Source organism: Glycine soja, chromosome 2, assembly GCF_004193775.1.
Source record: "Glycine soja cultivar W05 chromosome 2, ASM419377v2, whole genome shotgun sequence".
NCBI lineage: Eukaryota > Viridiplantae > Streptophyta > Magnoliopsida > Fabales > Fabaceae > Glycine > Glycine soja.
In genome coordinates, this window is record NC_041003.1 from 3,021,726 (window position 1) to 3,046,652 (window position 24,927).

At 32.3% G+C, this 24,927-nt stretch overlaps 2 protein-coding genes across 3 annotated transcripts; both read right to left on the reverse strand.

Moving 5' to 3' along the window:
- Positions 1 to 2,309: 2,309 nt before the first annotated feature.
- Positions 2,310 to 7,598, reverse strand: LOC114380117 (probable alpha,alpha-trehalose-phosphate synthase [UDP-forming] 9). 2 transcript variants are annotated; one of them, XM_028339055.1, is made up of 4 exons: positions 7,418 to 7,598; positions 3,442 to 5,465; positions 3,062 to 3,335; positions 2,310 to 2,975 (listed from the first exon to the last, which is right to left on the reverse strand). In XM_028339055.1, the coding sequence occupies exons 2-4, from the start codon at positions 5,424 to 5,426 to the stop codon at positions 2,652 to 2,654; spliced, it is 2,583 nt and encodes an 860-aa protein (XP_028194856.1). In that variant the 5' UTR covers positions 5,427 to 5,465; positions 7,418 to 7,598; the 3' UTR covers positions 2,310 to 2,651. The 2 variants fall into 2 exon arrangements, with proteins under 2 accessions (XP_028194856.1, XP_028194864.1); XM_028339063.1 differs by lacking the exon at positions 7,418 to 7,598 and adding an exon at positions 6,514 to 6,999 and having other exon boundaries at positions 2,652 to 2,975.
- A 9,020-nt stretch (positions 7,599 to 16,618) lies between these two features.
- LOC114380131 (potassium transporter 6-like) lies at positions 16,619 to 22,379 on the reverse strand. Its single transcript, XM_028339073.1, has 8 exons — positions 22,197 to 22,379; positions 21,563 to 22,052; positions 20,656 to 20,709; positions 19,261 to 19,521; positions 19,125 to 19,177; positions 18,733 to 18,856; positions 18,388 to 18,642; positions 16,619 to 17,800 (listed from the first exon to the last, which is right to left on the reverse strand). Exons 1-8 carry the CDS (start codon positions 22,260 to 22,262, stop codon positions 16,737 to 16,739), a joined length of 2,367 nt encoding a protein of 788 aa, XP_028194874.1. The 5' UTR covers positions 22,263 to 22,379; the 3' UTR covers positions 16,619 to 16,736.
- Positions 22,380 to 24,927: the final 2,548 nt, after the last annotated feature.

Genomic DNA, 24,927 nt, shown 5'->3' on the forward strand with positions numbered 1-24,927 from the left:
AGAGTGGCAGACTTTGTGAGACTCAGATCGACGTACTATAATAATAAGCAACTGAGCCCATATAAATTTAACACAGAAAGTGATCCATGTTTCTTTCCACTGTGCAGTCAGTGCATTATAATTGCTTCACTGAAACTGCATAAAAGACATTAGGATCCATTCGAGCGAGTAAGGCGCCAAACTATCACTATTCCACAACAATATATAATAAAGTCTAATTAACATGGTTGATATAAGTGATACTAGTTTATATCTTTTAATCAAGTGTGATTCTTGGTTATGAAATAAATGTTGTTAATTAGGAGAAAAATATGTACTCATAATTTCCGATAAAAATTGATAATTACTTCTAACAAGAAATATATCATGATAAAAAATATATATATCACAGATCTAGGAACATTAATCTGTTGTATTATCATCATCTCAATCAATTCAGAAAGAAAAAAAAAAACCAACATCTCATTCACAGCTCTGACAAGCCTGGCCGGCCAAAAGGCTCCAACCTTCATGTTGAGTAGCAATGAGCAGTGTCTTCGATCTCGTTTCCCCGAGTCCACAGGTAATAACAAGCTTCTCTATTTGTGGGTTATATTATTTCTACATTTTTATTTTTTTATCTTGATCTCCAACAACATCAACTATTTTATTTAACGTTTCCCTCTTCTTTTTAATTATGCAAAAATATACATAAATTTGGTACACATTTTTTCTCACATTTTTTGTCATGGTGTTGCTTTAAATATTGTGCTATACTTGCATCCTATCCACCCAAGACTTGCCTCAACAATGGCCATCCATGCTAACCGCCCATGTCTTCCTTTAACTTTAACATAGCATTATTTATATTATAAGTGCAAAGTGCAATGACATGCCAAATGCTCCACGGATTCTGTCTCTGCATTACAAAGGTACATCCATCGCCAACATTTATTCATTTTGATTTGACATGAGCCTCTGTCCATCAATATATCTCGTAACATCATTGTCAATTATCATAATTACTATGCCAATTACTTTTAAAATTGAGAAGTAGAAAAAAAGTAAGAGTACAAATGTATAATGTTTGTCAATTTCATTTAAATTTTAGTTTGATCTTTCAATTGTTATTTAATTTAGTTTTTCAAATTATTTTATGTCATTTTTTTTTGAAAAATATGTTATGCACCAAACAGTTTTATACTTAGACGGTAATTCAATAACATCTATATTTTAAATTTATTGATTTTTATTATACTTAATCTTAAAATTAATATTTTTTTTAATTATTTTTAATAAGAGATATAAAATGATTGAGTGATTAAAAAAGAAAAAAAGTTGTAGGTTTAATTTTTCTCCTACTAATAAAAACTAATAAACTAATAATTAACATTTTTCGGTAAATTTTTATTGGTTAATTGTATAAGTTTTTATATTAACAGTGTATAGCAATTGATGAAAGATTATTACGATATTATCTTCATATTATTTGTTGCTGAAGCCTAAATATATCCGATGTTCAACAAAGCTTTAATATTATGTCATGTTTAACTACACACCATGTCTGTATCTGCACTACCATTGTTCGAAAATCACAGCATCAGCTACTCATGGAATTCGCCGAAGAAGAAAGAGTATAACGGACTTCACATTGAATTATGGGCCGTACTGACTCTTTGTTTTTTTCCTGTTATTTTTGAAGTATACACTATTAATGGAATATATATAATTTATAACATTGCCTATTAATTGATTTTTGTTCTTAGTCAAAATTGGGCAATAACAACCAACAACTTGATGGTCCTCCACACAAAATGCTTAGTATTCAGACGGATATCCATATTCCACAAACGTTTCCATAGGTGAACATGTGCTGAGAAGACTCCAAATTCCAAACACTCATTACTACATTTATTACATGGAATATCGAATTTGATTCTTAGGCTTTTACTTCAAAAAAGTAAAGCGATGAATTGTAATTACTAATATATCGAAAATTTCCAAGTAACTAGAGAGAAGACTAATAACCCCTTCTCATGTATCCATTGGGAATTGTCGGCATGATTCCCTGGATTTCAGAATAGCCAAGACATAGTCCAACTGTCCAAGCCATCTTGATTGAAGACTTTCCTATATTGTTCCTCGTTCCAACCTTGTGGATGCTCAAGAAAATACTACTTAAACTTTAATTATTATGTGATATAAAAAAATTTGTATTTTTAATTCGTTAAAATTGAAGCATATTTGTGGGTAGTAATTTAATAACTTTTCCTAGAAAAATTTCTTTCATTTGATCAAGGTCAGGGATTATCCATTGGGCTGAAGCAAGATATCTCAAACCAGATCGTCATTATGTATAGTGAAGAAAAATAGTGTAACTGTACAAGCTATTTGGTGCCTCATGTTCAATGCAAACAACTATATGTTCTACAGTTCTAGGAACAACTACAGCTATAGGTGGCACCAGCAAATACAACAATTTGATGTAACCATTTACGTGAGAAGAATTTGTCAAGCTCATTACCGCACTACTGAACGCAAAGAATCCTATCTGCAACAGCAAGGTCCCACCATATATGTCAGGGGCAACATTAATAACCTAACATTCCCTGATTCACATGTGAAGAATATTAATCCTCTCAACAAGAGAAGAAGCACAAGCAACCAATAACTCAAACCGTGCTCTCAAAAGAAACTTGGAATTGTGCTAGATGCCTTGACTTTGGCTTAGATGAAGCACCAAGGCCTTGAAGCAACTTCAAGACATCAGCAGGATCATCAAGATAATATTTGGCCTTGCTAGGTTTCTGACCTACAGTGCAGGCAAAGATCTCAGGAACTACTGGCAATGAAGGGCATGAAACTGTCCTTAGTATGCTCTCAAACATGTCTTCATCAGAAATGTCATCTCCCACACACATCACAAAATCTGGTGGATTGCCATCATTAACCATAGTGGAAAGAACCTTTTCAGCCACCAATCCCTTGTTTAATCCCTGCAGAGAATTGAAGAAGACTTTGATAAGTCCAATCAAGCCTATGAGCATAGGAAGATGACAAGGAGGAATTGAAAGAACTTTACCTGTGGCTTGACTTCAACAATATGCTGGCCCCTGATAACAACTGCAGGTTCATTAGCAAGGACACTTTCCAGATGATTTAACAATTCTTTGGCTTGGCATGAGCCAAAATCAGGGTCTGCATCTTGATGATGCCAGACCAAAGCACTTTCCTTAGTTTCAATATTAGATCCATCAGTTGCCTCTGTATACAACTGCATGACAGGTTCCACAATCTTTTTCCAATCAAGATCAGGAGACAAGGGACTGGTTTCCCATTCAGAATCTTTACTCCACCTGCAACCACAAAATGAAGAGCCACACTTTTATTTTTTGTTTTGGAAGGAAGAAAAAATGGAAAGGGTATATGGTACCCGAATCTTTCTAACACTTAAATACACACCTTAGAAAGTATCCGTGTTCAGCTGCAAGTCCAATCATTTTGCATGAAGTAAACCAATCACTTAAAGAATCTCTTCCCCTTCCACTCACAATGAACACAGTATTTTTAGGATCATTGCACATATCATTTAGCATGGATATGACTTCAGGGCTGGGGGTCTTATTTATAGAAGATTTTGGTACGATAGTACCATCATAATCAAGAAATATGGCTCTTCTACCAGTTCTTTTGTATGCTGAAACAATGTGATCAACAGACAATTTTCTAAAACCAGGAGAAAGAGAAACAACTCTAAACCCTAGGCCCAAACCCATTCCCCAGCATCTTTTGGTGTAATGATCTTTGCATGCTCTCTCCAAATCCTGCATAAAGCTGCGTGCCCAATATGCCACATCATGAGAACTGATGTACCTGTAGTGTTTCTCATGCCTCAATTGCTTCTCTGAATCATTCATAGTAACAGCTGAATACAGAGCATCAGCGACAGCATCTATGTTCCATGGATTGACCCTGATTGCTCCACTTAGAGAAGGAGAACAACCAATGAACTCAGACACAACAAGCATGCTTGTACGAGGAGAATCACTTTTTCTAGCCAAAGCTTTATCCATCTGTGCAGTTCCTTGTCGACAAACAATATATTTGTATGGGACTAAGTTCATACCATCCCTCACAGCATTGACAATGCAACATTCGGCTACAGCATAATAGGCACTCTTCTCAAAACGAGGAACAGGACGATCAATGAGAATTACAGGCCGATAATTGATTGAGCCATAAGTATCATTAATCCTCTGGGCAATTAAATATGTTTCCTTCTTTGCTTCCTGAACATCCTTGCCTGAACTCCTAGCAGGATTCACAATCTGTACTAGGACAACTTTGCCCTTCAAATCACGATTCTGCTGCAGCAGCTGCTCAACAGCTAGAAGCTTCAGACTGATGCCCTTAAAGATGTCCATGTCATCAACACCAAGAATTACCTTCCTACCCTTGAACTCTTCCTGAATCTCTTTCAATTTAGCTGATGTAGATTGAAGATTTAATACAGATTCAAGCCTACCCATATGAATGCCTACAGGCAGAATTTTGATAAATATAGTACGGCCAAAGTAATCAAGTCCTATATGTCCTCGTTTAGATTCATAGTCAAGACCTAGCATTCTTTTGCAACAAGAGAGGAAGTGGCGAGCATAATCAAATGTATGGAAACCAATTAAATCAGAATTCAACAAACCCCTCAGAATTTCATCCCTTACCGGCAAAGTTCGGTAAATTTCAGATGAAGGGAAAGGACTGTGAAGAAAGAATCCAAGCTTAACGCGATTATACCGCTTCCTCAAAAATGTAGGCAAGACCATCAAGTGATAGTCTTGAACCCAAACAAAATCGTCATCAGGATTGATTATTTCCATAACCTTGTCTGCAAATATTTTGTTTGCAGAGACATAAGCCTGCCACAACAAGCGGTCAAACCGATCACCATGATCAGGGAACATAGGTAGCATGTAATGAAAGAGAGGCCAAAGCTGCTGTTTGCAAAAGCCATGATAAAACTTCTTCTGGACATCATGGGGTAGAAAGGTAGGTATGCAATTAAAGTCCTCCAGTAATTTCTGAGCAACTTGTTCCTGCTCATGGGCATCTATTTCAACCTTGAGGGATCCCACATAGATCACCTCAGTGTCAGAAGAGAAACCATCTTTTAATTGCAACAGAATAGAATCCTCATCCAAACTGAAACACCATTTACCAGTTTCAATATCTCTTTTGGCCTGCAATGGCAACATGTTTGCCACAAGGATTTTCCGCTCCCGATAACCAGAAGAGCTAACATCAGAATCCCCATCATATCTACCATAAACATCCAGGTCAGAAATAACTCCAGGAACTGTCATAATCCTTGGAATAGTTCTTGGCATGTGAGGAATATCCAGTAAACCTCCAGCTAAGTCTAGTAGATTAACATATGATCTTGATGCCATGAATGATCCAAGGGAATCTTTTCTTTAATGCCTTTTTTCCTATCAATTCACACACACACACAAAAGTAGTTAATAAATAAATTATTAGAAGAAACACACATTCTAACCCGTATCCTACCAAATATTAACAGATAATTGTGCAAATTTATCTACTGTTATTCTCAGTTGTGATTCTTTCCAGGCACATTTGGTAGCTTCGTTCTTAGAGTTTATAAAGGCACTTGGACAGATTACTCGAACAATAGCAATTAGAAAAACTTGTTTTTTTTTTGTATTAAAAAAATAGTTAAAAAACCATTCATTAATGCACACAATAATAAGTTGCAACTTAAAACATAAATTTCCAGGCTACGAGTATTCCTACATAACACAGAATAAGATATTCTCCACAGAACTATGATGAATTGATCAAGGTAGTTCAAATTGTGGACTACTGACTAATGAACAGCAGAAGGTGACTTGCAATAATTCATCAAGGAATGCTAACTCTAACAAATGGATCTTATGATAAACAGTTTGGACAACATTAAAAGGGTCATTAGGATTGCTATTTGTTGTAAACAAAACAATTATTCCGTAAGCAATTAGCAATAACTAGGTAACATAATTTACCTCTAGGCTCCCCAAACCCAAAGAAAACTAAAAGCAAATAAACAAATGACTATATTTGAGAACTCTGGAAAGTAAGGCCAAAAATAAAAACTTAACCATGGACAATATTAATTACATATATGATGTAATTTTTTCACTAGATCACCAAAAGGGAACATCATCGACACAAGAGTCAAACCAAGCTACACATCCATATAAATCTAATTGTAGCACCTCATCCTTATTGACACTAGAAATCAGAAAACAAATAGAATCTAGATTAAGAATTCTGTAACGGCAAGAACGGGTAGAAAAAGTGCCTTTAAACAGGAAGATTCAATTCTGATAATAACGTATCTACTCTGTTTAAATGTAAATCTCATCATGAATCAGATGGATCCACTTTCCATAGCCATGCCTTCAATGTTAATACATAATAATAATAATAGTAATAGCAATACACACAAATTCCATTCCACAGAGTTTGCATACGCACCCATTTTCAGAGTATTGACTCCAAAGTTGAAACAACAAAGCCGGTACAATTATCAACAAAGTAACAGGTAAAAACTGTTCAGAATTTTGAGATTTCAGATGATTTCAAAACACGCCTGAAATACCCAAAAAAAAAATCCCCTAAAATCACAATAACCGGTAAACCATTGATTCTGTAGAATGATGAAATTGGATAACTACAATCAAATAATAATACACATGGGTCCAAAGAAATTGAAACCAAAAATACATTGGTTGAGTTGAGATTCTGTTTAGCCGAAAGGTAAATGCTCTATGCTGTAGGGGACAACAGCATATATCTTAAAATAGAAACAAATAGACAAACCAAAATGGAATCGACACATAGCACCCCCGTCGTTGAAAAATTCATATGATGCCCAAGAAACTCAAATCAAGTCAAAGCGAAAAATAAAAATCACTCCAACGCGTTCCAAAAATAAATAATATTAAAAAACAAACAAAAATAAGCTCATCATCATAAAAGAAAAAAGAAAAAAAATATATATATATTCCATCAAATAACCACAAAAATAGTAATAATAACAAAAATAAATAAATAGAGAAAAGAGGTTTGGAATTGAAAAAAATAAATGGAATATCAATATTCAATCACCATATTATCAGACTTCAACAATCGATTTCTTGTTGAAAAATCAAATTCGTAGCAATAACTCTTAATTACAAAATAAAAATAAATAACTAAATAGAAGTATTTAAAAAGCGAAGGATCAGGATTCGGGAACGAATAAGGTGCTTAAAGGAAGGAAAGTGGAAGTGGTAAAAGTTTAGAAGAAGAAAAATCTATTCAAATTAGAAACCTATGATAAAGAGAGAGAGAGAGAGAGAGAAGAAAAAGGAAGTTGAGGCAGTGAAGGATCGATCACCTTGAAACGGCGACGGCGAGATAACGGTGCGGGACAGCGGGAGTGATCTGAGGAGAATAGGAAACGCGGCGAAGGAAGGAAGTGCGTTTGAGTTGCGTTGCGCTTGCGTTAGAACGAACTTACAGAGAGAGAAAGTGAGAAACGGAGTTTTTTTATGAGAGTGAAGGAGAACCAGATTGCGAACAGCTAATTTTTTATACCAGGGGTCACTGTACAACTACAACTTCAGTGGATAGAATTTTTCTTTCTTTTCTTTTTAATAAAATAATTGAATTCCTTCCACATCCAAATATATTTAATTATGAAATAAATTTATTTCATAAAATTCGATTGAGGAAATCTTGCTTTGAAGAATAATAAATAAAATAAAATGGGAAATTAAAAAATTCCATTTGCTTTGTTTTGTGTCTAGCTAACTAGAATAGATGTCCATGTCAAAGTTTTCAATTGCAAGCTTTACTACACTTTGCCGCACTTGAATTCAATGGATAATATGGATTTCCTTTTGACGATGGGGAAGTTACACTTTTACCCTTACGTCTATTTTTCTTGCATCTAAATGGATTAGTTAGTTAATACGGTTTATATGGGTTATTACAGCCTTCACTAAAGTGACTTAATGTCGCCGTTCTAAAGAAGAAAAAAAATTATAATGTCGAAAGGTAAGAATTTGTCTAAAAAATTAGTTAAGATTATTGGATCTTCTAATTTAAATTGACTGTAGATATGTTTATAGTTTCTAAATTTATACATTTGTTAACTTTAAGAGACTTAAGTTCCTTTGGTTACGATAAGATAAAAAGTTAAAATATTTATTACACTGAGAACATGAAAAACTATTTTTGTTTTTTTTTTTTGGTAATTTGAAATATTTAATATGTCAATTCAGATAGAACACAAATAAAAAAAATCAGTAAATAATTTGGTAAAATTAGACATGTAAAGTGTGTACATTCAAAAGAATGAACCCTTTGTTATATTTATACTGTTATACATGATTTTATAACATATCCATTTTCAAAATTAAAGAAAAAAGTAAAAAAAAAAAAAACTTTCTACTTTTAAAGAATGGAATGAAAAAATTAAATCTAATGTTACTTTAATGATTATAATGCTTCTTCGATTTTATTTTTTCGAAATAAAAAATAAAATAAAGAAGAAGAAAAACAACGAATGTTTGGCCTACCACAATTGACATGAAAAATATACTTTAATTTTTATCTTCGCGAACTCTTTAATCTTAGAGTAGGTATATATGTAAAGAATTTTGTATCTATTATTGGTTACAAAAATAATGATAATCCTTTCTCGGCTAACATGGTAATTGAAATTGAAATATTTTGACAATGAAAGACCTGCAATAATACAATGATCTGTCAAGTTATTGATCGTTTATCTGCATTCTTATCTATAAGTGTGTTCTAAATACACTCATAAAAAAAAATCAACTACATCACCTACTCCACTCCAGTGCAAACAAAAAAAATTTATAGAATAGCATTATAAATGATTCGTCCATTTGATATACTCTTTACTATGCAGCATGTGTTGGCCCTCTTAATCAATTATTGTGTTGTTTAACCTAGTTAAACTATTACAAAATAAATTGTCAAATTCATAGAAGGGGTGCACACGATAGTGGTCCTTCTTTTCTGTTATTATTTTTACTATTACATTACTGGTTAATTATTGTATCAATGCTGAGTTTTAATATTTTTCACTTTTCACACATCATGAAATGGCCTTTCGAAATTTTGAATATGAATCACAAAAGAGCCTCCTCTTGTTTTTAGCTAAATAACTCTTGAATTAATATAATTACCATTAAAGGTGTTAGCTCTTCTATCATTTAGATACAGATAAGCAATCTATTTTTGCAAATTAATATCATTATACTAGAGTAACTAACGTTTAACCATCAACTACCTTAGTAGTTTATTTTCAATTTCATTTTATATGTAAAAATAACAATTACTGTTGTTAATTTGTTTGGATTTTAATTAAAAACCTCCAAATCACTGTTTTAGCAAAAATTATAAGAGTTATGCCATTATTTAAAAGCTATTATTTAAATTAAAGTTTTTAAATCATAATTTTAATCAGGCACGGACGTGACTTTTTCATGATTGATAAAGATGACAAAATTAAAATACTAACACAATATATATGCTCATTTTTCACCTAAAACATTACTTATGGTAATAATCAGCGTTATAAAAATCAGCTCTTCAATGAATTATTTTAACCACTGATCGGAACTGATTTATTTTAACCGACTAAAGGTAAAAAAAAAAAAGTCAATTCAGATCAGTTGATTAAAACAATCCAATGAAAATTGATGAGTTATTTATTACTAGATTAGAAGTTATATAAAATAAATGTGACTGAATAAGTTTTTTGAATGAACCGTTGATCCTGGTTAGTAATTAGTTTGGGTTAGTTATTGGATTATGAATGTTACGAAACTTGTGTGATTTACTGTCACCCAAATTTTTTTCGAGTAAACCAGTGACCCAACACAATTTTGAATGAGCGGATGTATTATGAAAAAAAAAATCAGAATATTGAAACTTACATAGGTTATGAATTTATTGAAATTTTTTAATATACGTCTGATCATTAAATTTGATGACTCACTTGTTTGATAATAATTCCTTAACCCAATTGATAACTGAAAAAGTTGGTCACGCCATAGTGTTTTCATGAATGGAAGCCACACGTCACAACTTAGTTCGATTAATAATCTTACATGATTGATTTATTCTTTTCTTGCAGGAAATCTCTTTAAGTTTGGGCTCATATTCGTGATTTGACTCATTTCCGCAGACGTTTCATTTCTTTACGGCGCATTATTGGCTCTCTTTAATTAGGGGCAGATCCACATCAGGTGTTTAAAGAAAATTACGTTATCTGGCTACAACAATTACAGTCTACTGTATTTGGCTGTCTAGGAACAAGCTGATTTTTGAAAATTATCAATTTTCTGTCATAGAGGTTATTAACAAGATTAAGTTTTTTATGTATAGACAAGCACACTTGTTGCATTTGTTTTAATATCTTAATATATGTCTTCTTGTATTAGGGAGACTTTTGATTTTCTTTAACTGCGTGATATGTCCCGTTTCTTATTGTATCATTTTGAGTTTAATATAATTTACATTTTTTCCAAAAAAAAAATAATCTTACATGATTGTTATTCATTAAAATTAAAATCAAATTTCATACAATTATGCACATTATCATATTCATTTAGGTGGCTAGAACTTAAGCGTACAATAACATCCTGATTTGTGGATGCATATTACAAGCGTAAAATTGGGGCAATACGAAGTTAATTACTGGTTGCTAGGCAGCCTATGTAACATGTTTACATAAAATCCATCAAATTTATATACAGAAAAAACTTTGACATGGAAAAAGGGTAGAAGTGTAAGTGTAAGTGTGGAGTACTGTAAACAACTAATTAAAGGAACAAGAAAGGCAAAACTGATGTAAAGGAAGGAGTAGTTGGAAAGTGAAAATGAAATGTGATTGATAAGCTGGGAGCGTTTGCATCTTCCAAATTAATTTGAACACGTACGTATCGTACACAAAAACGGCGACAAATTAAGATTAAATTAGATTTCTTTGTTTAATTTAGTTTTTAATTTTTATAATTAATTCAATTTATTCGTGTAGTTTAAATTGAACTAAAAGTGTTCAAAAAATATATACTTGCCATTTTGAATCACCACAAAATATAATATAATGATGCTAAGATGTCCCCAACACATATTGCTAGTTTAATTTAGATGAAATTAAACTAATTTTAAAATTAGATGATCTAATTAAATTAAAAAAAATCAAATCTAATCTAAAAACAAATTTTTAAATGGTAAGAGAATTAGTTAAGTAATTAAAGAAATAATAATTTTATTGGATCGTGTAAAGTTACATTTTCTATATTTTTTATGCTTTTCTATTATTTTTATAATAAATATTTAAAAATTTTAATCAATACTTTAAAATACTGATTAATTATATTCAAATAAATTAAAGGAAAAAAAACTAATTTAATGAGAAATTACGAAAACTTGAAGCTCTTGGAAGGAGATAAAGGTAGCAAAAATAGAATCGTGGAGCGTGAGAAAGTGAGTCCCCAAAAATGCAGCACTTCTGAGTCTGACTTTCCTATTGGATAAGCATATGATATTCCCATATGCCATACGCCATTTAACACAGCCACTAATATTTTTCCCACTTTCCAACTTGAATGGAATATCGTTACTAACCATACTTTGTACCTTCTGCCCCAACCAACTTTGTCCTAATCACCATTCATCTATGTTCCTCCATTGTTTTAATTTCAACTCGTTAATGTAAGTCAACAATATTATACCTTAAGAGTGTGTTTGGAGGGAGAAATTTAAAATTTTGAGAAATTTTAAATTCTAAGAATTTTAAATACTTTAATTGAAATTCTTTTATTTTCAAAATTTTGTATTTGGATAAAAAAAAAAGTTAAAATTATGAGGGTGAAAAAAAATGAATGAAAAAAAAGATATGATTAGTGTGCTAGTTATATGTGTTCCTCTACGTTTTCAGGTCCGATCGATGTTCCACAATCTGGCACGCTGTTTCTTGAAGAAGACGGTAAGAAGAGAATTTTAATTTCTTACCTTTTAGAAGAAAATTGAAATTTCAAATTTTCAGTTGTTTAAAATTTTATTTTAAAATTCTAAAATTTTAAATTCTTCACAAAAAAACATCCAAACAATAAATTTTAGATTACAGAAAAAAAAAAATTTTGCGTATAGAAATATTATTTGACTTCAATAAAATTATTCCATTTTTATATTGAAAATATATGAAATTATCATATTTTATTCTTTCTAGTTTATATTTGAGGGGTTTACAACAAGTTCTTATTAATAATTTTGTACATGTTTTGTATATATTAGTAATTTTGGTCAGCACGTGAATGATAAAAGGGTGGACATCACATCACATTCCCGCCTAACTTGTTAAATATAATGTTTTATTTATTTTTTAAACATAATAAAGATAATTATCTGGTTTTATTTGGACCCTAAAAAATTCAACACAGAATCTTGCCAAAATATCTTACAATGACTAATTTAGTAACTTACGATTAAAATAAATGAAGAATGGTAAAAAAAAATGATGGATTAACATGCAGCCATTGATATGAAGGGCGAAGTAGGTATGCACCAAAAAAACAAAACAAAACTTAAACATAATACTGTAGTTAAGTTCTATAAATCTAATTCGGTGGGTGGGTAGCATTTTAAACATAATAATAATAGTTAAATTTCAAAAGGTAATTCGGTTGGTGGCAAACAGAAATGAACCATAATTCGATCAGCTGCCTATTTATCCAACAATAATTAGCTATATAATAGAAGTTGACCTTGACATTAAAATCAATTTTATCTTTACAATGATGGCATTAGAATTTGAATTTATAGTTTTATGCAAATTATTTAAGTTGCTTTATTATATTAATTTAATTTGAGTTGCTTACTTTAGTTGTAATTTAAGAAATTTGATCTTAAGAGTATGTCAAAAATTAATTTATTTGTCATTTTCAATCTAAAATTGCCCTAATAATTACTTTGACCCCCACCTAAAAAATCAATTACCTACGTATAGATTAATTCATCTATAATCTATAATTTAAAAACACAAAACAGGGCCATTCAATATGACATCACATAATTTTTTGTAACTTGTCAATGTAAAATTTCAAAGTGGGGATAAAAAAAAAATAACAAGATGCCCAACTCTTACTATTTTCCACATACCAAGAAAGTACACAAATCACAAACCACACGCGTCAAGATCGCTAGAATCACACGCGCCATCTCGGGAACGGTACGGAGAGAATCGCACGTGCGAGAGGACAAATCTAAGTGGGGCCGGCACGTGCCGTTGTGGATGGATCCCGTTAGTGTGAAACGCGTGGTGAGCACGCCTTTATTGGTAGATGAAAGGGGATGTGGGGCCCGGCTTATCCGGTCGCCGCGTTACGCGGAAATGGTTTTAAAATAAATAAAAAAAAGAAAAAAAAAAGTCAGTTCAGTTTCTGAGAGAGGCTTATCCTATCCGCAAAATGAAAATGATAAAAAAGTGACTTGTGCAACGTATTCGATAGTGGTTATAATTGAGTTCAGATCCTATACATTACACATCTTCGTTTCTTTTCACCTCCTCATGACATGTGGCATTTAAAAACTTCAAGGGCTGAGATTCAATTCCTATTAAAAATTTTAAAGTATATATTTTTTTTTTCTCTTCACCCGTTACACTTCCCCTCCTTCTCTTGTCATGTGGTTCAGTTGAGGTGGTTGTATTTTTTACTCTTTTAGATCATGTCTCGCCAGTGTATTGAAGTCTAAAATAAATTTTGAGAATTTTGAAATTTAAAACAATTTTTTTTTTGTTTTAAGTAAGAAAGCTATACGTTGAATTTTTTTTTGTTAATATATGCAATTTTTTAATTATTATAAAAAAAATATTCTTATATACTCCTTGGGTGTTTACACCTTTGAGAGATAAGAAATAAATGATTAATTTGATTGGTGATGACGCGATGTAATGTGGTAGGAAGAGAAATAAAAAAAATTATATGTTTTGATGGAGTGTTTGTAATTTTTGTATAAATATCATACCCATTAGAAAATTGGTCTTTAAGATATTCTCTTTTAGGGTAATAATAACTCTTCAACTGTCACAGTAGTTATATTGGTTTGTAAGGTTTGATTAGAATTAAAATTAAAGCAAGCACTAGTGTTTATATGATTCCTTTTGAATCTATAAAAAATATTCTTGTCATCTTTTTGTTGATATATTCGTGTGTGTGTGTATATATATATAAAAACTTGTGGGTTAGGTGAAAGGCTGAAGTGAAGGAGTGTGAGTAGATGGTATAGCCCAATTCTAATTTGCTAAGAATGAAAAAAGGTGTTTGATATTAAAAAAAGGGTTAATACTGGCTTAGCACTTTAGCAGCTTGTGTACATGACAAATTTGAGCTTCATTGATTGCATTGCATATGTGTTTGCTTAGACTGATGTAGAATTTGTCAATAAATTGATACAAATTTCAAGCTACTATTTCTTTCATAATTGTATCAAATTTCAGCATACCTATTTTATTAATGTTTCAAAGTTATTTTATTTTGCTTACTTATTAAAGCCCCTTGTGCATTAGGAACCACCTATAATCACAGCAAATACATTTCAATGACAGTGTTGCCTGTTGATTACCCTGTTGATAAGATCAGCTGATTCAGCTGTTATGTCTCTCTAATACAGTGGATGTAGACAATAAGACAACCTGCATGTCAACTAAAATATGGTGATGATTGTATTATCTGTTAAAATTACATGATATTTCATTGTTCAATAATCAATATAAGTTTCAAAGTTATAAATTGGTTTTGATACCTCAGCTCCATAGAGGTCTGTAGATGCAATAATGGAATTCCCAAGAGGCTTATTAAACTATTAACATTTATATTAATATTAGCATTGTAGAATATTTAGTCATTATGCTTGTGATTGTCGTTATAGAGCATTTACTCTGATTGTCAATAATCAATAAAATACCAAAACACTGTGTAAGCATATATAAGTGCATAACACATCATTTCTCTTAAAAATTTGTCTTTCAACAAACTAAAATAGCAACAATTAGTACAGTACAAGAATTGAAAGTAATTATTTCAAACGCTTCGAAGTATGAATATGGGACTTTCTTTCCAATAATCTGTGTGTAAATGTTGGAAACTTCTAAGCTTTGAAAGACCTTACTTTTAAGTTAATGAAGGGATCAAAATAATTCAAATTCAAAAGTTAAAAGATAAAAATGAATCATTTAAAAGACTAATGACCAAAATAAATCTAAAAAAAAAGATAAAGAACTAAAAATACATTTTATAATTTCTGGATAAAACTTAAAAACAATTGTTTATCTAAAAGTCTCTATTAATCACGCACTAGCTTTAGAAGAAAAAATAGTTTAGACACACAAAAAAAATGAACCAAGCATCTCCTTAAATGATATCTATTGGTTTTTTTTTTATCCGAGGCCTAAGAAAACATAAAGTTGAATAAAACTTGCAATTTGTTTTCATTGTTTACTCACTTAAAATATACCAAGTTTAGTAAACATAAATTTACTATAACAATTATTATTAGGTGTTGAATTTGAGTCTTCACTCTTCACAATTCAGAATTCACAAACCTCCTCGAAGCTTTAATTTTGGTTTACAATGATTTGAAAACACCACTCAATATGAGGATACAGAAAGATACCCAATAGATGCGAGCCCGTGACTAATTGCTGGTCTAAAACATGGCCCAGTTATTATGTCTATGTATGACGTTTTTCACAAACCATGATGTCTATGACAACTCAAATGGCAATCAAGAAGTTATGGAGCCCGAAATTAACATGAGGAAATTGATGTTTGGTGTTGCTGCTCGCACCTCTCTGTTTTTTCTTTTCTTTACACAGTCGAACTATTTTTGTAATATTTTTAAGAAAATACTTTTTATGGAAATTAATCTTCTGTGTTTTTTTATCAGAGACGCAGCAAATTAATTTCCATTATGTATCTATGTAAAATATACAACAAACTAGTTTTCGTTAAAAGTGTTTTCATAAAAAAATTACAAAAATATTTATCAGTGTCGAAGAACAAAACCAGAAATGCAAATAGCAATCCTATTGGTGTCTAAGTCGATCCATTGAGCTAAAACATAGCCTGCACCAATGCACTAATGCACCATGCACCCCCATAGTATATAACATTTCCATTTTTATATTACGAATTTAAACTTTTATTCTTGAGAGTAAAATAATTTCTATTTATATTCATATATATATTTTTTTATTTCATAACACATTTTTTTATATATTTAAATATTAAATCAATACTTCTTCTCCTTAATTAATTATTCAAGATTTTCACTTCTTAAAAAAATTTCTAGTAAATATTTTATCAAATTAAATCGATCTTCATGGAATATTTTTTTAATTGCATTTAAAATTTACATGCAATACACCTAACACTTGGTAGTTCCATCTTTTATAGTATTTCATCTTCTATATCTTGATGACTGAGGTTTGTTACTGAATTTAATTTTTCCCCACCATTCACCCCAGGGAAAAACATACATAGATGTCATCACAGTAGAGGCAAAAATGACCAAAACTTTTATACTATCATTCATTCAGCTGATGGGTTGTAACGTTTAACTATCTATAAGATGCAATATGTACATGGTAGCTCTATCCTATGAGAAACCAAAAATTAAACTTGGTACATCATCCCAACTTCTAGAGATGACGCATGAGGCACACCAGTGACAAAGGAGGGTGCCCTGCTATTTCTTCTTAGGAATTCATACACTAAATTAATGCCTATTTTCTTCAACATGCTAGACCCTGGTTTTGCTCTCATGTGTGTCTGTCCTATAATGTAAGCTACCCCAGCCTCCCTGGCTTCCATCAACTCCTCCAACTCTTCCATTACTCTTGTGTCAATCTTTGGACTCTCTGGTACCAAAAACCTTACTCTTTTCTTCTGTTGTTGGGTCACCTTAAGTGACTTTATCTCCTTTAGTTCTGATGGCCCTGGCAAGTCTACATTCTCAACATTATCTACTTTATCCTCACTCATCAAAAGGGAATGTGTAGAACATGTCCCTACAACTGCCATTCTGTCATCCTTTAGGGGCTCATCATTTGGAGAGTTCGATTCGGTTCTTTCTGTGCGTATGAACTCAGCTATGCTGCATATAAGATCATTCTCAAACTCAAAATCATCTCTGTGAACGTCATGGTATCCGTATCGCACTATGCACCGGTAGATTCTGAACTCTTTTGGACCAATACGACCAACTAGAAACCGTTCCTTAGCTTTAACATGTGGAACCGGCACATGTTTGATGCATAGGAAAACTAGGACCTGATGGAAGGCTGGGAGGTTGGCTACAAACTGGAAGAAAATTACAGGGATTCCAGACACTAGCTCGGTGTGTAAAAGCCCAACCCCATGCACTCGGACAATACCTAAGCTGGGACCTTGGTCGAGTAGCCAGTTGATGGAAACCTTGTTTTGAACATCATATTCATACTTTTTGAGTGTGCCATAGTGCCATGCATACATGACAGTCAGAAGCACAAGTGCCAATGCTATAGGCACCCATGCTCCTTGCAGGAACTTGATAAGAGAAGCAGAGAAGAAGAGAGCCTCAATGGAGCCAAATATGAAAACAAACCCAAGTGCAAGGAGAACATTCTGGTGCCAACATAGTACAATAACCATTGACATCAAACAAGTGGTCACCAGCATCACCGTGATAACTGCCAAACCTGTTGTGAAAAGTAAAGTATATTATGTCATATTCTTGTCAGAGAAAGGTACATACTACTCTCTCTATCCCAAAATAATGATGTTTAAGGTTTTTGTACACAGACCAAGAAAACAAGTATTCTAAGAAAATTAACATTTATTAGGGGACAATTTTACTAAAATGTCCCTGTTCTCTCTCTTAATTTCAATAAATGTATTATTAAGTCTTCCAAGACAATATTATTTATTACAGGACAAAATTGGAATAGATGTTTGAATATCTCATTGGAAAGTGAGAATATCAATCAATTTGGAATTTTTTTCAAAGACTAAAAATGCAGTCATTTTGGGACGGAGGAAGCAATTAATTACTTTAACATTCTCCCTCCCCCCTAGTTATGATCCCAACCCAAAAAGAGAATCAAATGCCTGCTTATGTACATAAAGCCATGCTACTCAGAAAAGTAGGCAAGTTACTTTGATTTGCATTCTTCCCCAGAAAAATTATGATTGCATCTTCTTAAAAATTGCATCCTCTTGATGCTTCTAGTTCCATATCATATTGCAGCAAAAGTAATGCATACATAAATAGTAATCAGTGTCATACCTGCGGCATGACCCAGGCGCTTTGTGTCTCTGAAACAAATAGTTACGGCCAAACACAACATCATCAATAGCCAATTGATCTCGGGGATATATATTTGTCCGTGAATTTTGGATGATGTGTGAATCACTTTAACTCTTGGGAAGCAACTTAATGACGAGCATTGCTTGATGATTGAGAATGTTCCAGTGATAATGGCTTGACTTCCCACAACTGCAGCAAGTATGGCTATAACGAGAACAGGCCATCTCAATTTCTCTGGAAAGCAAAAGAATGAAAACTGCCAATTAGCTGAGAATTCACTATCATCTACTTTCTCCCTCAAAAAGAATGAGTTACACCACCTACCTGGTACAGATTCATAAAACCCAAAGTGATAATCTTGTGCAATGTTATGATGTTTAGATAGATAAGCAGCTTGCCCCATATATGCAAGAATTAAAGATGGATAAACCACAGAAGTAAAAGCAATCTGCAGAAGAGAGGTTAAATAAATAAGCATTTCCAAAATTTATTTAACTATATGACAAGACTTTTTAGTGAATTAATCTGACTGAGAAGATATGTTAGCACATATCAAGAAACATAAATTATAACTTTTGGAGTGAACCAGTCAAGATAACAAACCCAACACACTTTGCCAAATATACTACTGTATTGTGTTTGCAGTATATAAGATTAGGTAGATTACTAGATTCACTTATCCTGTATCAAAGGAGACCGAAATTGAAATAGCATACCTTGATTGATAATTGTGTAAAGTGCCCAAGATCAGCAAACATGGCTTCTGATCCTGTAAAAGTACAATTGAAACATATGAATATTGACATCAAATTGGCATAACATCTAAATTAATCATCAAGCAGACAGACCAACCTGTAATGCACAGCAAAATTCCACCAAGGGCCATCCAACCTCCTTTCTGAGTTTTCCTTAAAAGTTGGAAAGCATAATATGGAGAGAGTGCTTTGTATACATGAAGATTCCAGTAAAATATATTGTATATTCCAATGGTACTAAGGCAGAAAAGCCATGTGATAATTACAGGAGCAAACAAGAAGCCAACTCTGTGTGTCCCATAATGTTGAAGGGCAAACAAGCCTATTAATATGATGCATGCAGCTGGAACTTCAACATCTGCCAAACAAGTTTCAAAAGTAATAGCAGCAAGGAATGTTACACATATCTCAGGTAATAAAGATGGATGATATCAAAATTCTATGTGAAATAAAAGAAAAAAAGATATATGATGGACAAACAACAATTAAAGCATATTGGAGCAACAACTAATTTGTCAAAAAATAAAAAATAAAAATTGGTTATGGACATCCAAGTCTATGGAAGTCCTGGCTATATAGCAAAAGCAATTTCCCCTCATCAAATAAAAAATAAATTGTGTTTTTATTGAACATTTTTTATTAAAATATATGATTAAAAAAATTATACTAATTATATAATATATATATATATATATATATTTTAAAAAGAACAGTGTTTTTTCATAAAAGCTAAAAATAATAGAAAGCTTAAACAGATAGGATACGAAATCACAGAAGGTTAGCTATATATTTGTATCCACTTATAATTTTAATAATATCTGATATTTAATTCCTCCCTCTGTCACATTGAAAGAATTGTTTCTCACTGTAGCAACAGTATAGCAGGTTATTGCTGCAAAATCAGGCTGATGATTCACAATTGATACATAACCATGTTTCAACTTTCAATTAACACCAGAATATAGACAGACCAGTATGGAAACTACCAAAGTTAGAAGTTAAAGCAAATTATTTAAGAGTCCACCCAATTTATCAGACAGGTTGTTTAAGTTACATGTTAAATACAGTGCCTAAAGCACTCTCTCTGATTGCAGGTCTCCACATATGATTCACGAGGATTTCAACAAGGATACAAATATAGGTCAACCTAAAAGTGCACCGACAAATGCAACATCATGACCTGTCCTTAATGCACAGTTCCTCACAGGATGAGTATTAAGTTTTCAGATTTAACTATCAAGAAACACCACCAAGCTGAGAAAAGTATAGCATACACAACTAAGGAGATAAATTACTAGTGATGTAATAATATTATTGGACAAAAAAGAGCTTCTTCTTCTACTTTTTTTCTTCATGGAATAAAACATGTTCAGGTCAACAGGAATCTCCTTTTGATCAACTGCCAACAAAATTATGCATAAAGACTCCAATATGACCCGTATCTAACTTCTAAACAAATACTCAGACTCAAAAAAAATCAAGTTGAACTCACATGTGTGCTTCTCCTTGGACATTGAAAGCTCCAATCCAGACACAGCTGAGAAAACTGCATGCACACATCCAAACAACTCAATTCAGTTCCTCAACAAACCCCTCAAATATTCAAAGAACAAAACTTACATGCAGTTTCGGAGATGCTTTTAGTACTTATCACCAATCAGAATCGAAGTTTCACCTTGAGAACCCGTGCTCACCTTTTTTACACGAATTATTGAGATGAAACTTCAATTCTAACTGAAAGCAACACCAAAAACACATAAAGAACTGCCATCTTTAGTTTTCTCTAAAGTCAAAAGGACAAAACTTGCATGCAGTATCTTAATTGTTTTTCGCACTATTCTTCCATCAGAATCAGAGTTTCACCTCCAGAACCTCTGTTGACCTTCCATGTAAACACTTATTTATGTGAATCATCATCGAGGTGAAACTCCAATTCTAATTAGAGAACAACAACATCAAAAACACATAAAGAACTCCATCCAAGTTTTCTCCAAACTCCAATAACAAAACTTACATGCACTTCCTTAATAGCTCTTGGTTCTGTTCTCCAATCAGAATTAGAGTTTCACCTCGTGAACCTGTGTTGACCTTCAACGACGTAAACATATACTACCTCCGGTCCTTTCTATGAGAAACAAGTTTCAATGTATTTTTTTATACTGAAATTTGTTCTTATAAAAAAAGGACAGAAGGGAGTATTATTACATTGATTGTCGAGGTAAAACTCCGATTCTAATTAGGGAACAAAATCAAAAGCACGTTTATTGCCTGTTTGGATACAAGTCATAAGTGCTTTTGAGAACTCCTCTACCCTTGAAATATATATATTTCCCGGTAGCTCCGAAAAGGACTTTTAGCTTTGTATCCAAACAAGCTCCAATGACCATTGATCATCTCACCAGAAATAGCCGGTGTGAAGATGCCATCTCCAATGACCATGCAGGTCCCAATCAGCGCCAGAACCAGAAGAACCCTCTGCAGAACCTCGTGCTTCTCAAACGTGCTGCTGAGCCGCGCCGCAAAGCTGGTCTCAGGAGCCGCGCCGCGGGAATCTTTCTTGTACTCCTGCAGCTCCTCGTCAGCCACCTGGTAATTCGGGAGAGAACTCACCTTCGCGTGGCGGCAAAGTAGGGAATACAACGCGAACGTGCCTCCTTCGCCGTTGTCGTCGGCTTTTAATACCACAAAGACGTACTTAAGCAGCGGGACCAGCGTTATGGTCCAGAAAACCAGCGACAAAACGCCGAAAACCTCCTCGTTGCTCTCCGTGTGCTTAATGTCCTCCGCAAACGTGCTTCTGAAAACGTACAACGGCGAAATGCTCAAATCGCCGTACACCACTCCTAAACTCTGGTACGCCAGAGTCAGAACCGTTCTCCACGACTCTCTCTGCAAAAAAAAAACAAAACAAAAACAAAAACAAATTAAAAAAAAAAAAAAGACAAGCCTACATTATCAGACAACAACAACAGCGTTGCTTGAATCGAAATTCAAACATTGCTGGTTTGGCTTGGTACTGTTCTCTTCTCTCACCTTAGCAGAGTTTTGACGAGTTGTTCCACCTTCTGGATCCATCGCATGCGTACTCGTGAGACTCATAGAACCATTTTTTTGGTAAATTAAGCAAAAAAATAAAATGAAGAGGGTTTGATTTGATGATCAGAAAATTGTGGAAACTAACTCCTCACTTGGAATGAACACAAATTTTAAGATGTGTGAGTAGTATATCACTATATATATTTAGGGTGGGAAATGATTTAATTAGAAAGTAGAGAGAAATAAATTAAACATGTTTTTCTTTTTAAAAAATAATTAAATTTAATTGTAATTATGACGATAATAATAATTATGGTTTATGTAAGAGTGATAATAACAATATCTATGAAGTAACTTTCAGATCGATGATGGGGTATTAAACAAATTCAAGGAATTCAATTTTTCTGAGCAAAATAAGAAGATTCAACTCTGGGAAAACGACCCCCTCAGCTTGCAAATAGAGTAGGTTTATTTTTTGGAGAATAGGATGGGAAGATGCACATGAAATATCGGTTTTATTATTTATTTGATTAGATTAATATAATAATATGAAGAGGTTAAATAAAAAAGAAAGAAGTTATCTTATATGAGAAGTTATCGTGTCTAGAGCGGTTGAACAACCTACAACAAAAAAGAGGTTGAGAGAATGAGAGCAGACACGAAAAGCCACGGATTCAATGCATCAAAATTCGAAGCCTTTTTTTTCTTTCTTTCTAAATTGTAGTTTGCGTGTATTTAAATAGAGAAAGTGAAGGATTATGGTGGAGAAAGAAAGATTTACAAGTTAGTGGTGGGGTTGTTGGTAGGGAAAAATTTATAAGCTAGTCTTGCTTTGCTTTTGGGGCAATTGGGGGTAGCTGATAAGAGCGTGATCTTTTCCACATGAGAGGAATATTTATGTTAAATTTGTAATTTAGCAAGGGAACTTGAGATTTTTCCCATATAGAGGTAAGAGAGAGAGTAGAGTAACTCGCTGTGTGCTTAACACAATTACAATGTGTTTGGAAATGCTTTAGAATAGTGTTGAATGGAAAAAATATATTTTTCAATCCAAAAAATTACAAAGCAGTGAGGGAATTACTTTTGCGTTGCGTTAAAAAGAAGGCAGATTCAAACACAGTGTAGGTAAGTGGTTAGAATTACTTGAAATGAATAGAAAATAAGGATATGGAGATAAAGATAAAACTCAAGCTCCAGGTGGAATGTTTGAATTTGGCAATTTGCAACTCAGATTCAGATTTGTTTACGTTTAGTTTTGTAACTGGGAGTTTTTATTTTATGGAATGTATTAATTGTGGTTGATTTATCTCATCTTTTTTTCCCTTTTATTTCCGTTTTTTGATAAAATTTTGTTGGCTTCTCTGTTGTTTGGTCTGGGAAAAACTGGCAACTGAAAATAACTCGCTTTTTTTATTATTAAGTTTTTCTTTTCTTTTCTGAATCTCTTTTGGTTAAGTTAATAGCTTCAATTTTGACTAGCTTGGATTTTTGTTTTATTTTGTAAATAATTACGAAAATATTATTTATTTTTGGTTTTTCTTTAATTTTACATAGAATAGTCAAAATAATAAAATTTTGTTTTATTATTTCTTGTTCAAATGTTAGTAGAAATAAAAATAAATGAAAATAAAATATTTTTTTAATTATTTATGAAAATAAAAATCGTCATTTCAGCCTTTTGAAATAATGGTAATAATTCAATAATCTTGTTCTCTCACTGACTTAAAAACCGTCATTTCAAACATTTGAATAATTATTGGAAGTTATATATTTCTTATCACTTATACTAAAAAAAACTCAATAATTATTGGAAGTTAAAATCATTTGTTTTTATTTCATATTTTTAATTCCTATATTTTTAACAACTGTAAGACAATTGTATAAACTTTAATTTTAAAATTATAATTACACAATTAAAATAATGAAAAGCATTTTTTTTGCTATAATGCAGTGAAAATAAAATACAAAAAAACTTATGCCTCAGGACTAAAATTAGTGAAACTTTCTTTTAAAAAGCAAAAAATGCTCATACAGTATAATGATAAGGATCTGTGCCAGATTTGACACATAAAAAGTTTATTAACTATACATTCTACCAGTGAAAATGTTACAATAATTTGTATGTCGGCATTGTTTAAATCCCATAAAAAGAGAGGCTATTCTTTGGAAAGAGCACGTTACTTTCTCATTAAAAAATAATATATCATTTAATCTTTGGACCTCATTAAGTGCATAGGTCCCCTTATCAATTTAATGATGCAGTATATATATATATATATATATATATATATATAAAATTCTATTGCTCCAAGTGATTAATAAGATTGATGACAACATACTATTTTTTTTGGTAACAAATGACCACACATATACTTAATATTATCAGCAATGTATGGTACACATCACAAAGAGTTCTTTTAGATAAGTTATTCAACATTCAAATTGATAGGGGGCCAAACGCTGTTTTCTTTCTTTTGGTAATAAACTTGTCATCTTGTTGTGGCCAGTAATAATCTCTATAACGTGTTTAAGTTCGTCCTATCCAGTTATGCATATAAAGAATGCGTAGAACAGCAATAATTGCAAAATTTCTTCTAGTAACAGCTGGAGAGAGAAAGAGAGAAAAAAAAAAGGTACAAAGAATAAGACCCTTTGGCCTTTGATATTACATATTTTGTCAGTTTCATAAGGCTAAATCATTTAATGAAAGGGCATTTTAATTATTATT